Source organism: Carlito syrichta, unplaced genomic scaffold (genome assembly GCF_000164805.1).
Source record: "Carlito syrichta isolate Samal-C Ts95f unplaced genomic scaffold, Tarsius_syrichta-2.0.1 Scaffold305880, whole genome shotgun sequence".
Classification (NCBI taxonomy): domain Eukaryota; kingdom Metazoa; phylum Chordata; class Mammalia; order Primates; family Tarsiidae; genus Carlito; species Carlito syrichta.
The window spans coordinates 80,302-98,760 of NW_007249976.1; the positions used below are offsets into that span (position 1 = coordinate 80,302).

At 44.5% G+C, this 18,459-nt stretch overlaps 2 protein-coding genes across 2 annotated transcripts in view; both read left to right on the forward strand.

Annotated features, from left to right (window-relative positions):
• Window positions 1–13,260, forward strand: part of KMT2A (lysine methyltransferase 2A) — an 89,685-nt gene extending 76,425 nt beyond the window's left edge. Inside the window, exons 34-38 of the mRNA XM_008062920.2 lie at window positions 5,527–5,701; window positions 5,869–5,976; window positions 6,453–6,536; window positions 7,749–7,878; window positions 8,351–13,260. Coding sequence (XP_008061111.2) covers window positions 5,527–5,701; window positions 5,869–5,976; window positions 6,453–6,536; window positions 7,749–7,878; window positions 8,351–8,626 — 773 coding nt within the window. The 3' untranslated portion in view covers window positions 8,627–13,260. The remainder of the gene's footprint in view (window positions 1–5,526; window positions 5,702–5,868; window positions 5,977–6,452; window positions 6,537–7,748; window positions 7,879–8,350) is intronic.
• Window positions 13,261–14,094: 834 nt separating this feature from the next.
• Window positions 14,095–18,459, forward strand: part of TTC36 (tetratricopeptide repeat domain 36) — a 5,367-nt gene continuing 1,002 nt past the window's right edge. Inside the window, exons 1-3 of the mRNA XM_021714943.1 lie at window positions 14,095–14,264; window positions 15,529–15,717; window positions 18,437–18,457. Of these exons, the coding sequence (XP_021570618.1) occupies window positions 14,147–14,264; window positions 15,529–15,717; window positions 18,437–18,457 (328 nt within the window). The 5' untranslated portion in view covers window positions 14,095–14,146. The remainder of the gene's footprint in view (window positions 14,265–15,528; window positions 15,718–18,436; window positions 18,458–18,459) is intronic.

Sequence of the window (18,459 nt, forward strand, 5' to 3'; positions counted from 1 at the left end):
TTCCAAGTAGCCAGAATTACAGGCATGCGCTACCACGCCTGACTGATTATTTGATTTATTGTAGAGATGAGGTCTCGCTGCGCAGGCGGGTCTCGAACCCGCGGGCTCAGGCAATCCACTCACCTCAGCCTCCCAAAGGCGCGGGATTATAGGCTGAGCCACCGAGCCCGGCTAACATTTGGTTTTTTTAGGTGACACGTACATATATGACTGTTACAATAACCTGTGTGTTTTTTATATTTTATTTTATTTTATTTTTTTTGAGTTGGAGTCTCACTCTGTCACCCAGTCTGGAGGGCAGTAGCATGCCTCTTGGCTACTGCAACCTCAACCTGCTGGGCTCCGGCGATCCTTCCACCTCAGCCTTCCAAGTAGCCGGAACCACAGGCATGCGCTACCACGCCCAGCTAAGTTTTTTGATTTGTTGTAGAGACGAGGTCTCACCAAGTTGCCTGGTCGGGTCTCGAACACACGGGCTCAGGCAATCCACTCGCCTTGGCCTCCCAAAGTGCTGGGATTACAGGCTGAGCCACGGAGCCCGGCCTGTTTTTTATATTTTAAATTTTTTAGAACTTTTTTTGTTTTTTTGAGACAGGGTCTGACTGTGTGCAGTGGTGCAGTGGCACCATCATAGCTTACTGTAGCCTCCAACTCCTGGACTCAAGCACTCCTCCTGCCTTAGCCTCCCAAGTAGCTGGGACTATAGGCACATGCCACCATGCCAGGCTAATTTTTTTGATTTTTTTTATAGAGGCAAGGTCTTGCTATGTTGTCCAGACTGGTCTCGAACTCCTGGGCTCAAGTGATCTTCCCACCTCGGCCTCCCAAAGTGCTGGGATTATAGGCATGAGCCATCATGGCCTGGCCCACATCCTATTGCTTCTACCCCAAAAGTATGAGTCACATTCCTTTCTTCTCTTTCTTTCCTCCTCAGGCCTAGCCCTTGTTATTCTCTCACATTTAATGATAAAAAGCCTTAGAACTAGGCAGGGCACCGTGTCTCACGCCTGTAATCCCAGCACTGCACTTCAGCCTAGGCGACAGAATGAGACCCTGACTCAGAAAAAAAAAGCCTTAGAACTGGTCCCTGAATCTCCCATCTTCCCTCCTTATTTTGTATCCTCAGTGTCACCAGAGGTACCTCAAAATACCTTTTACTATTGCCTACCAGTTATGGAAAAAAGTTTTCAACACTCAGAGTATTTATTATTAGTAAATATCTGTAATATGCCTGGTACCATGTTAAACACTCAGGGTATGGTTACTTACTAGTGTCTACAGCCCCACTCTCCTGAGGTGTCCATTTCACGGAGCCTTACGTATTAAGGTCCTGTTCGGCCTGACTCATCTATTCAGTGTCAGCTCTCTCCACTTTCCTCACCCCTCTAGATTCTTCTGTAGCCTCACTACATTATTTACTGTTTCAGATTGATCCATGTGTCTTAAAGTGTGGTCTATAAATGTGAATCCGAATCCTGTCTGGCTGGGAGCTGAGGAAACTGTTTTTAACATGTGCCCCTAAGTAATTTTCATTACTCATATTACATGTACTTTCACATTAGCATAACATGGTTCATGTCATTCCCTCTACCAGGATCTACTTCACTCCACCTTCTCTCTCCTCTCTAAATTTCCTCCTTTACTCAACAGACTCCTACTAGTACTTCAAGATCTTGCTCAAAGTCACCTCTTTTCTTTAGGCTTTTTCTACCTTTCTCCCTACAGAAACCTGTTAACTGATAGAAATAGTGAGATAATTTATCATTTTATGTAGCAAAGTCCAAAGGTGGGACAGCATCAGGATTCAGGATTGATAATGGGAGTTTGCAGTGTCATCAAAGATTTGGATTCTTTCCTACTTTTCACTTTGCTTCATGGTAAAGCTTCATCTACAGGCTAATAGCAGATACCTGTAGCAGTCCCCAGTTATCACTGTAATGTATTATGAGGCAACGTGTTCATAGGAACAGGAGGGGCTTTTTATTAGGAACAAATGAACGTTTCACGTCTCATAGACCAGAATTTGATGGCATGTCTATTCCTAAGCTAGTCACCCGCAAGGAGACTGGGATTCCCAGGTTTAGCTGAGACTAATCATCTGGGGTAGATGGGATTCTGGAAGTTAACCACAATGACCACCATGTTCCCCAATCCAAAACTTGTCCATTATTCTCCATCTCCAGTGCTGTCACTTTGTCCTTGCCCTGATGACCTTATAGTCTAGGTAGATATAAATACCATGAAGAAGATAACATGGGATAATGAAATAGAGAGTGACACAAAGGTAGGTAGTTGGTGGCAGGAAATCCCTTCTAGACAGAGTAGTCAAAAAAGAAGTTTCTTGATGAGGTGGCATTTGAGCTTAGACCTGAGTGATGACAAGAAGCAGCCAGTCATGCAAAGACTTAGTGCAAAAGTCCTTGAGCCAGTCCAGGCACGGTGTATGCACCTTTAGTCCTAGCTACTTGGGTGGCAGAGGTGGGAGGATTGCCTGAGCCCAGGAGTTCAAGGCTGTAACGTGCTATGATTGCACCTGTGAACAGCACTACAGCCTAGGCAACATAGCAAGAACCTGTCTCTTAAAAAAAATTTGGCCAGGCTATATGGCTCAGCCTGCAATCCCAGCACTTTGGGAGACTGAGGTGAGTGAATTGCCTGAGCCCGTGGGTTTGAGGCCAGCCAGGGCAAATTGGTGAGACCTCATCTCTAGAATAAGTCAAAAATTAGCCAGGCGTGGTAGCATGCGCCTGTAGTTCCCACTTCTTGGAAGGCTGAGGTGGAAGGATCACTGGAGCCCAGCAGGTTGATGCTGGAGTGACTGTCAGTGTGCCACTGCCCTCCAGCCTGGACAACAGAGTGAGATTCCAACTCAAAAAAACATTTTTTAATTAAAAAAGAAAAAAGTCGGCCATTTCTTTGTTAAACTCTGGTGTGTCCATGTGCTCTTTGAGCTATGGCCACCACCATGTTTCCTAAGCTTTGACCCTCTACCCTACCTTGGGGAGGTGAATCTCCTCTCTTTCTCCTTCCCTCCCTCCCTCCCTTTCTTCTTTCTCTCCCTTCCTCCCTCCTCTCTCTCTCTTTCTCTCTCCCTCTTCTCCCCACCCCCAATTCACCATTGCTTTGCTAAGCTATGGTCTGGCCATGTGGCTCCTTGAGCTATGGCTGCTGCCATGTTTCCTAGCTCTGGCCCCTTCTCTTACCTTGGGGAGGTAAATCTCTCTCTTCTCTCAAATTTACTTTCTAAATAAACTATATTTTCCAATCTAAAAAAGAAAGAAAGAAAGAGAGAGAGAGAGAGAGAAAGAGAGAGAGAGAGACAGAGAGAAAGAAAGAAAAGAAAGAAAAAGTTCACAACACAGAGGAAACAGCAGATGAAAAACTTCTGAAGTGGGATTGCTTTTGGTGTGTTTGTTGTCTGTGTCTTCAATAAAATAAAAGCTCTACCTTGCCTGTGTTGTTCACCTCTGTATTCCCAAGGTCCTGTCTGGCACATTGGGAAGATGGAATTGGATATTACAGTGTGCGGGAAATGTCCAATGAATGAATGGATCTCCCATGAACAGAATAGATTGTTCTCTCTTAAGAGGTCCATAGTGCTTTATAGCTTAATTTGGGCACTTTTCACATTGTATAGTTTTTGTATGTATCTGCCTTCCTCTGTTATGTGCTCCTTGAGAACAAAACCATGCGCAATTCATCTTTGTTTTCCATTATCAGCACAATACCTAATCTCATCATAAGCCCTCTGGTGAATGTAGAGTTGAACATTTAGCCTATATACTAAAATGAACTTTCTGTAAAAATATACTTGAGTACTTAATATGTTTTTTAATGTCTTTCTCTACCTAAGAGTTCACAGCAATCTAGAACTCCCAGGAAACATTTTTTAGGGAAGATTAGTGTTCCTTAGGAAAAAATGTCACCATTGCCTTATATTGCTTAAATTCTTATATTATAGACTTGTGCTGTATACTTAAGCCAAGTTCTAATTGGACCAAAAGTTGTGCCCATAAGAATGTTGCTTATCTAAAGACAACTTTCTGCTTGTTACTAAAACCAAAATCTCTTCCTTAGACAGTCTCTAAGTGAAATAGAAATCAAATATCTTATAACAACTTTTCTAAAAAATTACCCAAGATTTAGAAGAATTTTTTTTAATCAATATTTTTTATTGTGATATTGTGGGGTACAGTTAAGGGTTAGGTATACAAATATGCTTCGTTCAGGCACCCTTGTTGATAAGAGGTATCTCCCCATCCCCAGACAGATATTTACTACCGTTAATCCCATCTCCCTTCCCCTCCCCCCCATAGTTGCCCACCACTGTCAGAAGAATTTAAAATATGGAGAAGCAAACAATCACAACACCAAATTAAAAAGTGGACTAGGTTCTACCTCTCAGAAGTAATTTTGATTAGCATTTAAACATGAATATCCTTCCAGACATAGCAAGTGGACCCCAAATACACTGAAATTATATCTCTAAACATGCTTCATAACACAAATATGTCTGCTTGAATTGCATGTATGATCCTGATACAGTCATACCCATGAAATAAATATCTTGTCCACAATAGACACCATTACTGTTTCTGTCTATCAATAATACCAAAAACAATACTTGAAAATGAAATAATATTTTTATTTTTACTTATTAAAAACATAAAGAATACTAGCTATTTGCTGCTGTAAAGAGGTTTGGCAATTGTTACTCTGTCCCATTCCTTTAATTATAAAAGCAGAGCAACCCCCTCAGGTCCCCTCCTGTTCTGGGAACTTTTCTGTCCTCTCAATAAATCCTACTTTCTAAAAAAAAAAGCCAATTGTTTTAAAAAGCCTTTCACTGTCTATGCCAGGAGACTTATATAAATGTTTTCATAAAATAAAAAGAAATAAATGCTCATTAGCAGCATGAGACAAAGCGCGTAAAAAAAGCAACTACTGAGTATATTACTCCACATGTTTACTGCAACAGAGAGTTTTCTGTGTCAGGGTACACTAACATTCCTTTTAAACCTGTGTGAATAAGGGCTTACAGAACCTAGATATTCTACTACCTATAAAAAAAAATAGGATCATATTTGGAGTTATACAGTCCAAAGTTCAGATCTTGTCAAATCTTGTCACCTTGGAAGTGTTGTTTCAATTCTCTGAACCTAAGTTTACTCACCTTAATCTGAAGCTAGTAATTCCTGCCTCATGTAGTGATTATGAGCATGAAATGAAATAGTACATATCTATATAGCATTAGCATATAGCATTTCCGTGTATATACAGGACTCACAAAATAGTTCATAGTTTTGTGGCATGCTTTTTTCACTTAGCAGTCTGTCAAGAACATTTTCCATATTGATAGATTTGTATCAGCATCATGTTCCTGGTTATGTAATGCTGATTTCTAGCTAATATTTTACATTTGCACTTGAGCAGCCTCTGGCAGAGCTATTCTCTAGCATTGGCATTTCTTTAGTCCTGTTTACGTGGACTGCACTCCTCACTACCCTGTGGCCTTTGATCTTACAGGTGTTAACGGTTTGAGGATGCTGGGGATTCTCCATGATGCAGTTGTGTTCCTGATTGAGCAGCTATCTGGTGCCAAGCACTGCAGAAATTACAAATTCCGTTTCCACAAGCCAGAGGAGGCCAATGAACCCCCCTTGAACCCTCATGGCTCAGCCAGGGCTGAAGTCCACCTCAGGCAAGTTTTAGTCTTTTCTGTAAGTGCAGCTTTGGGTCTTAATTTTAATATCAAGTGATACAGTTATTTTTGTACATAACCTTTGAGATCTCCAGTGTTAATGCCATTGTCCTTAACTGCTTTATTTAAAGCATTTCTCTAAATATATACTCATCTTTTGACTCCAGGAAGTCAGCATTTGACATGTTTAACTTTCTGGCGTCTAAACATCGACAGCCTCCTGAATATAACCCCAATGATGAAGAAGAAGAGGAGGTACAGCTGAAGTCAGCTCGGTAAGTCTTCAGTGGGGAGGGAGGAGCCATTAGAAATACTCTTGTTTCTCCTCTACTCCAACTGTTCAGGGCACTATGTGGGAATTTGCTTGTGTCTGAATTTCCTGGAGAAGTCGTCACTTTTAAGTGACTTAGTTTTTTTTTTAAAAATGTCCTGGATAAGATTTAAGAAAACAGAAATATAGTTTCTGTTGAAGTAGTTGTAACTGATTGGTAAAGACAGAAGAATATAAGTCACAGAGGAGAAATTCAAATAACTGTAAGATGTATATTTTCTTGACCATAATAACTCTGTCAGCTTTGGACGTACCACCATAGTAGTCATGGTCAGAAAGGACAGAAAGTACTATATATATTGGAAAGGAGCCTCATTTTTTAATATGCTTGGTACCAAACAAAGAGTATACTTATATTTTTCAGGAATATTCAAAATATTCCCTGAAGAGAATTTATTAATAATATGTATTTTCTCTTAGGAGGGCAACTAGCATGGATCTGCCAATGCCCATGCGTTTCCGGCACTTAAAAAAGACTTCTAAGGAGGCAGTTGGTGTCTATAGGTATGGCTAAAATTCTGGAAAGAATTGTGAAGCCAGGTGCGGTGGCTCACGCCTCTGTAATCCCAGCACTTGGGGAGGCCAAGGCAGGAGGATTGCTTGAACCCAGGAGTTCAAGACCAGCCTGGGCAACATAGCCAGACCTCATTACTACAAAAAATTTAAAAATTAACTGGGTGTGGTAGTGCATACCTGTGGTCCTAGCCACTGGGGAGGCTGAGGCAGAAGGATCGCCTGAGCCCAGGAGGTCAAGACTGCGGTGAGCTGTGATTATGTCACTGTACGCCAGCGTGGGTGACAGAGTGAGATCCCCACTCAGAAAAAAAAAAAAAAGAACATTCGTGACCTGCCTGGGCAGCGAGACCTCATCTCTACAATAAATCAAAAAATTAGCCGGGCATGGTAGCGCACGCCTGTAATTCCTGCTACTCGGAAGGCTGAGACGGAAGGATTGCCAGAGCCCAGCAGGCGAGGCTGCGGTGGCCGGGAGCGGCCACTGCACTCCAGTCTGGGCGACAGAGTGAGACTCCAACTCAAAAAAACAAAAAAAAAAAGAACAGAATTAATGGAAAACTAATGAGGTTTTCTGAAATCAAAGTAGACCAAATGCTAGAGTAAGCCTCCCTCATTCAGTAAGTGAAGGCTTTATAGATATTATTAATCGATCCTGATATCTTGGGATCCTGTAATGCCTTGTGTTGAGCAAGGAACTTAACACAACAAGCATTAAAATATTGCAACTAGCCGGGCTCAGTGGCTCATCCTGTAACCCCGCGCTTTGGGAGGCTGAGGTGAGTGAATTGCCTGAGCCCGTAGGTTCGAGACCCACCTGGGCAACTTGGCGAGACCTCATCTCTACAATAAATCCAAAAAAAAAAAAAATATTGCAAGTTATAGGCAACCCCTTTGGGTCCCCTCCCACTGTGGGAACTTTTCTGTCCTCTCAATATAAATCCTGCTTTAAAAAAAAAAAAAATATATATATATATATAACTACTTATAGTGGGCTACAGAATGGAGAAATCTTTCATCTTTGACCATTTATTAGGGCAAATAATTTATACAAAACAAGTGGGTTCAAATTCTTGGGGTTTTTTTTCTCAAGTGTATGTTCTTTGTGGGGAACTAACAGATCAGGAGAATTTATTCATGTATTCGTGCAATTAACTTTATTTACAAAATATGTGTCTGGTCTATTTTCCATCTTTGTCCTAGGTCTCCTATCCATGGCCGGGGTCTTTTCTGTAAGAGAAACATCGATGCAGGTGAGATGGTGATTGAGTATGCCGGCAATGTCATCCGTTCCATCCAGACTGACAAGCGAGAGAAGTATTATGACAGCAAGGTGAGTCTCCCCTTTCACTTGTTCGGTTCCCTTGCTTTGCTGTAGAGAGGGACCATCAACTGTCAACATGAACTCTGGATCCCAAAAGAAATAGTGTATGTTATCAATTCAAAGACCTTCTTTTTTTTAATATCTCCAAAATTTGTAATGAACCCAGTAAAAGTTCAGAATTTACACTGAGGATTGGTACAGAAAGATACTCTTTGAAGGTTTGTCTGAGTGGATTATAGGATCAAAAGCACATAGCTATACAAGTTTTAGGTTTCTCTTTCCTGCAGAGATGTTAAGAAACCTATATCTACTGCCTGTAATCTAGGAACTCCTTATTGGAAGCATCTTGAAGATAGGTAAAGGGAGAAATCTGGAAATTTTACTAGAAGAGACTGTTTTATTAGCAGCTGTAGGAGAAGGTTGGGTTCTTAAACCTGAGTTTATAAGAAATAACAAATTCTCCTTTCTCCTGTACATGTAGGGCATTGGTTGCTACATGTTCCGAATCGATGACTCAGAGGTAGTAGATGCCACCATGCATGGAAATGCTGCACGCTTCATCAATCACTCATGTGAGCCTAACTGCTACTCTCGGGTCATCAATATTGATGGGCAGAAGCACATTGTCATCTTTGCCATGCGTAAGATCTACCGCGGGGAGGAGCTCACTTATGACTATAAGTTTCCCATTGAGGATGCCAGCAACAAGCTGCCCTGCAACTGTGGCGCCAAGAAATGCCGAAAGTTCCTAAACTAAAGCTGCTCTTCTCCCCCAGTGTTGGAGCACTCGGACCCCGGGTCATCCAAAGCGATGCTGAAGGCCTTTTCCAGCACTAGCAGCTCCGGGATTGAGTGGGCACAGTTAAGGGACCTCCTCGATGGCTGAGCTCCCTTGTGTCCTATGTCACATTATACATGTGATCATGGCCCTGGAGAGAGAGTTGAGGTCTCCAAGAAAAGATCCATGAATGGTTTTCTCCTGGGGCCCCTCTGATTGTTTGCTGTTAAAAAATGGGAAACGGGGTCCCTATCAGACTTGCCTGGAAGGAGCCTGTAGACGGTTAGTTACGTTGGGAGATTGGGCCTGAGCATCTCCTCAGAGATAAGTTGCCATCCTCGCCCTGGCCCTTTCCCAGGCACTATAAGCGAGGGGTCAGGCAAGGCCCCAAATATAGGGTTGGTCGATGCCTGACAGTTTGCCAGCCAGGCCCCACCTGCGGCTGTCTGTTGAACAAACAGAGGTACTGGTGGTTTTCCCTACTATCCTCCCACTGAGAGTTCACTTCTGGTTGGGAGACAGGATTCCTAGCACCTCTGGTGTCAAAAGGCTGTTTGGGGTTGTGCCAATTAATTACCAAACATTGAGCCTGTGGGCTTTAAGTGGGAGTGTTTATCCCTACGAGCCTTATCTCAGCCAATTACCTTTCTTGACAGTAGGAGCGGCTTCCCTCTCCCATTCCTTCTCTTCACTCCCCATCCTTCTTCCCCTGTCCTTCATCCCACTGCTTTCCCATTCTTCTTTCTGGGTGGTAGGGGAGATTGACTCCCTGCTCAAGGACACTCCCTATTGGGCATAGGACGTGCCTACAAAACGTTCCCTGAGCCTGTAAGCACTCCAGGTGGGGAAGTGGACAGGAGCCATCGGTCATAACCAGACAGAATTTGGATAAGTTTCTGTGAAGCTCCACTGAGAGTTTTAAAGAAACATATGTAGCATGATTTTTTAGGAGAGGAAAAAGATTATTTAAATAGGATTTGAATCATGCAACAACCAGAGTATCACAGCCAGGATGACCCCTAGGCCCCATTGCTAGGACATGTTACTTTACTTTCCCCTTGTTAAGACATAGGAAGACTTCATTTTTAAATGGTCAATGTTCACTTGAAGGCAGAACACTAATCAGATTTCAAGGCCCAAAACTGGGGACTAGGCCACCTTGTGTTGAGGGATCTCTGCCACCTGTGCGCAGTCCATGGATAAAGTAAATTTAATGACACTACTGCCCTGATTACTCCTTAGGATATGGTCAAAACAGCATCAAATGTTTCTTCCCTTCTTCCCCCAAGACAGTGTCCTGAACCTGTTAAATTAAGTCATTGGATTTTACTCTGTTCTGTTTACAGTTTACTATTTAAGGTTTTATAAATGTAAATATATTTTGTATATTTTTCTATGAGAAGCACTTCATAGGGAGAAGCACTTATGACAAGGCTATTTTTTAAACCGCGGTATTATCCTAATTTAAAAGAAGATCGGTTTTTAATAATTTTTTATTTTCATAGGATGAAGTTAGAGAAAATATTCAGCTGTACACACAAAGTCTGGTTTTTCCTGCCCAACTTCCCCCTGGAAGGTGTACTTTTTGTTGTTTAATGTGTAGCTTGTTTGTGCCCTGTTGACATAAATGTTTCCTGGGTTTGCTCTTTGACAATAAATGGAGAAGGACGGTCACCCAACTCCATTGGGCCACTCCTCTCCTTCCCCTATTGAAGCTCCTTAAAAGGCTATCTATAGTAGTATCTTGATACAAGTTTCTCCTCTTTCCCATGCTGTCTCTCTCCTTTCTGGCAGTACTTCCAGAGTGGTGAGGGATGGTCATTTTCACAATTCCCCCATCTTTCCTACTTCAGAGTTAGCAACCAGCAAGTTAATGGCAACTTGACATTTTCCATTACCATCTGCCTCATAGGTCACTTCCTTTCCTTTCCCTCTGCCCAGCAAGTCCTCATATCTGCAGAGAACCCATTGATCACCTTGTGCCCTCTTTTGGGGCAGCCCGTTGAAACTGAAGCACAGTCTGACCACTCACGATAAAGCAGGTTTTCCTCTGCCTCTGCCACAAGGTTTCAGAGTAGTGTAGTCCAAGTAGAGGGTGGGGCACCCTTTTCTCGCCGCAAGAAGCCCATTCCTATGGAAGTCTAGCAAAGCAATACGACTTAGCCCAGCACTCTCTGCCCCAGGACTCATGGCTCTGCTGTGCCTTCCATCCTGGGCTCCCTCCTCTCCCATGACCTTAAGAACTTTGTCTAGTGGCTTTGCTGGAACATTGTCACTGTTTTCACTGTCATGCAGGGAGCCCAGCACTGTGGCCAGGATGGCAGAGACTTCCTTGTCATCATGGAGAAGTGCCAGCAGGGGACTGGGGAAAAGCACTCTACCCAGACCTCACCTCCCTTCCTCCTTTTGCCCATGAACAAGATGCAGTGGCCCTAGGGGTTCCACTAGTGTCTGGTTTCCTTTATTATTGCACTGTGTGAGGTTTTTTTGTAAATCCTTGTATTCCTATTTTTTTTAAGAAAAAAAACTTAAGCTGCATTTGTTACTGAAATGATTAATGCACTGATGGGTCATGAATTCACCTTGAGAAAGACCCAAAGGCCAGTCAGGGGGTGGGGGAAACTCAGCTAAATAGACCTAGTTACTGCCCTGCTAGGCCACGCTGTACTGTGAGCCCCCTCCTCATTCTCTTTCTACCAACCCCAAACCCTGAGGACAGGTGAGGAACCCACATCTTTCCTTCTCCTGCCAGCTGCAGATGGTTTGCCTTGCCTTTCCACCCCAATTGTCAACCACAAAAATGAGAACTTCCTCCTGTAGCTCAGCCTTGAGTCCATTGCCAAAATGTCAGCACACCTGCCAGCAACTTGGGGGAGAAGCTAAGGTTTCCCTATGAGAGGGAAAGAAGGCAAACTGGCATAGCTATCTCCAGAACATGTCTGAGTTTGTTTTGAAAGTGACCAAGGGAATCTACGCACAAAAGTGCAGATTGAGGAATTGTGGTGGGTCATTCCCAAGAATCCCCCAAGGGGCATCCCAAATCCCTAAGGAGTAACAGCTGCAAACCTGGTCAGTTCTCAGTGAGAGCCAGCTCACTTATAGCTTGCTGCTAGAACCTGTTGTGGCTGCATTTCCTGGTGGCCAGTGACAACTGTGTAACCAGAATAGCTGCATGGCGCTGACCCTTTGGCCGGAACTTGGTCCCTTGACTCCCTCCTTGGCCACCTGCCACCTCTAGCACAGCCCCTCCCGTTTTTAGACCAATAACAAGAATTAAGGGGAAAGCCCTGGCAGCTATATGTTTCATCCAGACTCCTTTGCCAGGACCCAGCCCACCACCCTGCTTGCCTCTGTCAAACCCCCCGGCCAATGCAGTGAGCACCATGCAGCTTCCTTGATATTAAAAAAAAAAATACAACAACACACAAAAAAACAAAAAAAAATATTTTAATGAATGTATCTTTTTAAAGGACTGACGTTCAATCAAATATCTGAAAATACTAAAGGTCAAAACCTTGTCAGATGTTAACTTTTTGGTTTGGGACTTTTTCTTTTTAATAGAAATCAAGTTGTTTTTGTTTTTAAGGAAAAGCGGGTCATTGCAAAGGGCTGGGTGTAATTTTATGTTTCATTTCCTTCATTTTAAAGCAATACAAGGTTATTGAGCAGATGGTTTTGTGCCGAATCATGAATATCAGTCAAGTCTCATATTCTGAAAACTTGCAACTTTTTGTTTGTTTTGGTTTTCAAATAAATATAAATATGATATATATAGGAACTAATATAGTAATGCACCATGTAACAAAGCCTAGTTCAGTCCATGGCTTTTAATTCTCTTAACACTATAGATAAGGATTGTGTTACAGTTGCTAGTAGCGGCAGGAAAACGTCAGGCTCGCGTTCCTCTGATTCCTGAAATCCGGGAAACCCAAACCCTAAAGGGATGGTAAAACAGTCCATTCCTAGGATCAGAGAGAAATGCAGAAATGGTGTCACCTGGATTTTTTCTGCCCATGAATGTTGCCAGTCAGTACCTGTACTCCTTGTTTCTCTATTTTTGGTTATGAATGTTGGGGTTACCACCTGCATTTAGGGGAAAATTGTGTTCTGTGCTTTCCTGGTATCTTGTTCCGAGGTACTCTAGTTCTGTCTTTCAACCAAGAAAATAGAATTGTGGTGTTTCTTTTATTGAACTTTTAACAGTCTCTTTAGTAAATACAGGTAGTTGAATAATTGTTTCAAGAGCTCAACAGATGACAAGCTTCTTTTCTAGAAATAAGACATTTCTTGACAACTTTATCATGTATAACAGATCTTTTTTTTTTTCCTTGTGTTCTTCCAAGCTTCTGGTTAGAGAAAAAGAAAAAATAAAAGGAAAATGTGTCTAAAGTCCATCAGTGTTAACTCCCTGTGACAGGGATGAAGGAAAATACTTTAATAGTTCAAAAAATAATAATGCTGAAAGCTCTCTACGAAAGACTGAATGTAAAAGTAAAAAGTGTACATAGTTGTAAAAAAAAAAAAAAGGAGTTTTTAAACATGTTTATTTTCTATGCACTTTTTTTTATTTAAGTGATAGTTTAATTAATAAACATGTCAAGTTTATTGCTGCACATGGTTGAGCTTCCTTTGGCCTTGGTGGGGGGGGTTGGAAAAGGTAGGGGTGGGAGTGGGGGCTGTCACCTGGTTACAGAGTACCTTTCACAGTCCTTTTTTTAAGGTGGAGTCATTAAATGAATCCCCATAGCCTACCTTCAAGTCCCACTCCACACTGGCTCTCTTGACCGTATTTTCTTCTTTTATTATCAGTGACATATGTTCAGGACCTAATTAATTCTGGATATGAGGAAGAGGTCAAGAAGACAAAGGAATAGTTTCTTTACCTTCTATGTACCCCCCCTCTTTTAGGTCAGGCAGTGGCTTTTCACAGTTTTCTCTTAAACTACGAATCTATACTCAAGATAGTCATTGGAATAAAGACGTGTAGACCCTGCACCACTCCCACGTTTATCCCATACCAAATTTCCCTTTAAAAAACTCACAGTAAAATGGAAAATAAACATGGTTTTGGGACATTAATCTGCCATCTTTTAAGGTTGCCAGTCTTTGAATAAATCCTCTTTTTCTTCCAACCAAAAAAAAAAAAACACAAAAAACTACAAATCTAATACAATCAAAGCATTTCTGGGAGAAGCTAAAGAGCACCTCCTCTTAGATCCACTTGCTCGTAAGGCTGAAACTGGATTTGTTTACTCCGTGTTTCTCCTGGGGGGAGGGGCAGTTAAGAAATAGTTGTAAATATTCTACCAAGCCAGGGTCACTAACCCCAGGCCACAGAACTTACTCTACAGCCAAGAAATTGGAGGCTTTCCTCATGAGAGGGTGGTCCTCAAACAGCACCTCCTACTTTTACATCACCGCCTGCCAGAGGCTCAGCCTCTACCCCGTCCTCCCTCTTCTCAGCCTGAGTCGCATTTGGGGATTTTGGAGTTGAGCACCATGGCGACTCCAAATGATCAGGCGGTGTTGCAGGCCATCTTCAACCCTGACACCCCATTTGGAGACGTTCTTGGGTCGGATTTAGGAGAGGAAGCAGAAAAGGAAGAACTGGAAGAAGGTGAGTATTTGACCTGGAGTGTAGCTCTCCACAAAGGCTGGCCTGCTGGCCTTGTGAAGGAGACAGAGGGAAATGGTCTTAAGGGTCCCTTGTTCCACAACCCTTGGAATATGATTGAGCGTGGAATCAGAGGTTGCCTAGTCCTTAGTGCACACTAGTGGGGGTTTGGTAAGAGACATTCTACAGCTGGGCACAGTGGCTCAAGCCTGTAATCCCAGCACTTTGGGAGGCTAAGGCAAGAGGGATTGCCTGAGCCCAGGGGTTTGAGACCAGCTTGGGCAACTTGATGAGACTTCGTCTCTACAATATATCAAAAAACTAGCTGGACATGGTAGCACACGCCTGTAGTTCCAGCTACTTGGAAGGTTGAGGTGGAAGGATTACCTGAGCCCAGCGGTCGAGGCTGCGGTGGCCAGGGGCATGCCACTGCACTCCAGTCTGGGCGACAGAGTGAGACTTAAACTTAAAAAAAAAAAAAAGGATGTTTTACAGAGGAGAAAGCCAGGGTTTGTCTCTCAGTCCGTCAGCTCTTGCACTTCTGAACTTACCACTTAATTCATTCCAGGATCCAAGCTTAATTGGGTCGGGTGATAGTATGATATTAAACTCTAATATTTTGTCATAACAGAATTATCACCTCCCCCACCAAGAGTGGAAGATAGAAACAGGGCAGGGGATAGTGGCTCAGTTGAGTGGTTCCGATATAGCAAGCAGAACCAGCATTTGTTAAATTCCATCACGAGTCAAACACTGAACTAATTCTTCTGCAGAGAGTGCATTCCCTGCCTTTTCCACTGGTCCCTAATGGAGTTTTTGATGTCCTTTGTTTCTAGGGGAGTGCAGCCTGAGCCTTGCTATACTTCAGGCTGAAAAGCTGAGGGATATACATCAGACGTGATGTTTGTGACCTGGGAATGTCACGGTGTAAGAGGCAGGGCAGTAAAGCAAAACGCCGACAGGCTTAGGTGCCAGAAAAACCTGGGTTCAAATCCAAGCTCTGCCATTTAGCTACAAGTCAAGGAGTTTGGGCTTATTCTCATGGCAATAGGGAGCCAATAAAGGTCCCCTTCCCAGGTCCTCTTGAAACTTAAGCAGTGCTAGCTTCCAGTGACCTCAGCGCCCCAACCTAAACACTGCAACTGATCCCTGCTGTGACCCACACCCAGTCAGCTCAGGCTCAGATCTCAGGACTCCAAAGCCTGAGGTGGCTCTTTCTTTTTCCCAACTGCACACTTGTCCCCTCCTGGCTCATTCCCTGGCACAGATGGAGTTTTCCCTCAAGCACAGTTGGAGCAGTCCAAGGCCCTGGAGCTGCAGGGGGTGATGGCAGCAGAGGCTGGGGATCTCAGCACAGCCCTGGAAAAGTTTAGCCAAGCCATCTGCCTGCTGCCTGCGAGGGCCTCAGCCTACAACAATCGAGCCCAGGCCCGGCGACTCCAGGGAGATGTGTCAGGTAAGGATAGATGCCCTGGAGTCTCTGCAGGAGGGGCCCCTGGAGGGCACAGACTAGAGCTAAAGTGGTTGTGGGGCTGAGGAGTCACCAAACCCCTCTGGAGACTGTCTTCTTACCTGAGTTATGATATATGGCCAGATGCAGTGGTCCACACCTGTAATCCCAGCACTTTGGGAGGCTGAGGTGGAAGGATCGCTTGAGGCCAGGAGTTGAAGATTAGTCTGAATAATAGAGTGAGACCTTGCCTCTACAAAAAAAAAAAAAAATTAACCAGGTGTGGTGGTGCAGGCCTGTAGTCCCAGCTACTCAGGAGGCTGAGGCGGAAGGATCGTCTGAGCCCAGGAGGTCAAGGCTGCATGAGTCATGATTGCACACTGCACTCCAGCCTGGACAGCAGCATGAGACCCTGACTCCAAAAAAAGTATGAGATGTATCATGGGCCCTGCTAATCTCAAAGGACAGTCGGAAGAGGTTGCATTCCACTCATTCAAGAGACATGTAACAAGAGCCTACCATGTGGCAGCAGGCTAGGAGCTGAGGACATAGAGATAAGATACATTATTTATTGCTAACATTTATATAGCAGTTACTATGTGCCAGGCATGCAGCATTTTACATACAAGCTATAGTCACTCACTTAATCCTCACAACAATACTTAAAAAGGTATGTAGCATTGTTATCCTCACTTGATAGATGAAGAAACTGAAGCATGGAGAGGTTAAGTAACTTGGCCTAATCATACAGCCGGGACTTGAATCAACAAGCACCTCAAGGAGCTCCCAGAACAGATACATAATTACCATACCAGCAGAACAAGTGTGAGAGGGGTCAGTACGGGACCTATTCTTGAAGGGCGAGTTTTGAAGGATGAGTCGGGGCTGGCTGGGTGAGTGACAGTGCTTGGGAGAAGGCCAGTCTTATAGGCCCAGAAGGCAGGAATAGGTACAGAGTACCTCAGATCTCCAGGCTGGGGGAGCAGCCGTGGAGAAAGGATGGAGGGCTGAGCCCGGAGCAGCAGGCAGGAGCCAGATGGTGAAAACCTTGGGAGTGTTAGGCAGAGATTGGACTGCGTCTTGAAAACGGAATCGGGGCTGGGCTCGGTGGCTCAGCCTGTAATCCCAGCACTTTGGGAGGCCGAGGCAAGTAGACTGCCTGAACCAGAGGGTTCGAGACCAGCCCAGGCAACTTGGTGAGACCTTGTCTCTACAATAAATCAAAAATTAGCTGGGCGCCTAATTACGGGCACGTACTACATGCCTGTAATTCTGGCTAATTGGAAGGCTGAGGCGGAAGGATCGCTGGAGCCCAGCAGATTGACACTGGGGTGGCCAGGAGCGTGCTGAGCGACAGAGTGAGACTCCAACACACAAAAAAAGAAAACGGGGCCACTTCAAGACTTTAACAGGTAAGTGACTAAGTCAGACCTGCTGCATTCAGGTTACTCTGGCCAAGTAGGGCTAATGGGACAGAGGGAACCACGCTGGGGACCAGAAACCAGGCTGATGTGAAGGTATGAACCACAGAAGCCGGGTAGGGAACTACTTGATTGTTAGGACCAGAGATGGTGCAGGTGTTCCTGGGACCAGAAATGCCAGGCCAGGGAGTTTCATTCCAGGAACAGTGTGGACTCCCAAGGGCCCCCTTTTCAGACTTACCTGCCCCAGGTTGCTGGGGACAGCCTGTAGACAGACACCCCAGAGAGGTACAGAGGGGATTCCACCTGAAGAGGCTTTCAATTTTTCCAGACCAGCTCACTTAAGGAGAACCAAGGAACACAGATCCGAGAGTTTCTCAGTAGTTGGTGAGGTGGGGAACATGGCTCCTGCTAGGTTCCAGGAACCACACAAGATCGGAATATCAGTCCCGCTCCAGGATTGTGCTGGAGCTCCCCCAAGTGTCCTGTCAGGTTCTTTAGGAAGCTAGAGAATGCGAGTGAACTGAAGCAGAGCCCAGAAAGCAGCCTGGTGGAACTTACAGAAGACACCAGCTGTCGGGCTGCCTGAGGTTCTGAGGGCCAACCCAAGTATTTTCTGAGAATAATAAAAATAAAAACGGTGCAGGTCAGCTCTGGCTCCAGGACCTTTTCCCAAGGAAATCAGATACAGAATAAAAGAATGAAGATCATGGAGATAATCAAAGAATGATTACAGGTAACCAGTCCAGGAAATAGAGAAGCTCTTCAAACGCAAGCGCCGGAAAAGAGGAAGAAAATAGCCCTCAAAAGGAAAAGAATGAGAAACTGACTTTACTGTATTTGTAAGAAATGTTATACAGCTAATCATATTTTCTTTTCTTAAAAAAACGGGATTCTGAGATGGTCACCCGCACATAGGGGATGACACTTGCAGAATGAATTGCCTGCTACTTGCCTGGGCACTAGGCCAGATTCATAAACACACTGGCCCTTCAAAACCCTCCTGCAACGTTCATGTTTTGGGACATCGGTGGTGGAAAACGCGAGCAAGGCGAGACTGGACTTTAGTTCCAGCTCTGCCACGAAGCTCGGCCGTGCACCCCAGGGCACGCCTGCCCAACCCTTCCTTCCCGTCGGCATCTGCGTCACGGGAATAACAATCCCGACCTCTAGCGTCGAAGGCCGTGCATGGGCAAGACGGGCCGTAAATGGCCGCGCCCGGAAGCCCCGGGACCCCACGGATGCCCGGGTCGCCGGCGCGGACGCGAGTGGGCGCCGCTGACCCCGCCCCTCCCGTCCCACAGGCGCCCTGGAGGACCTGGAGCGC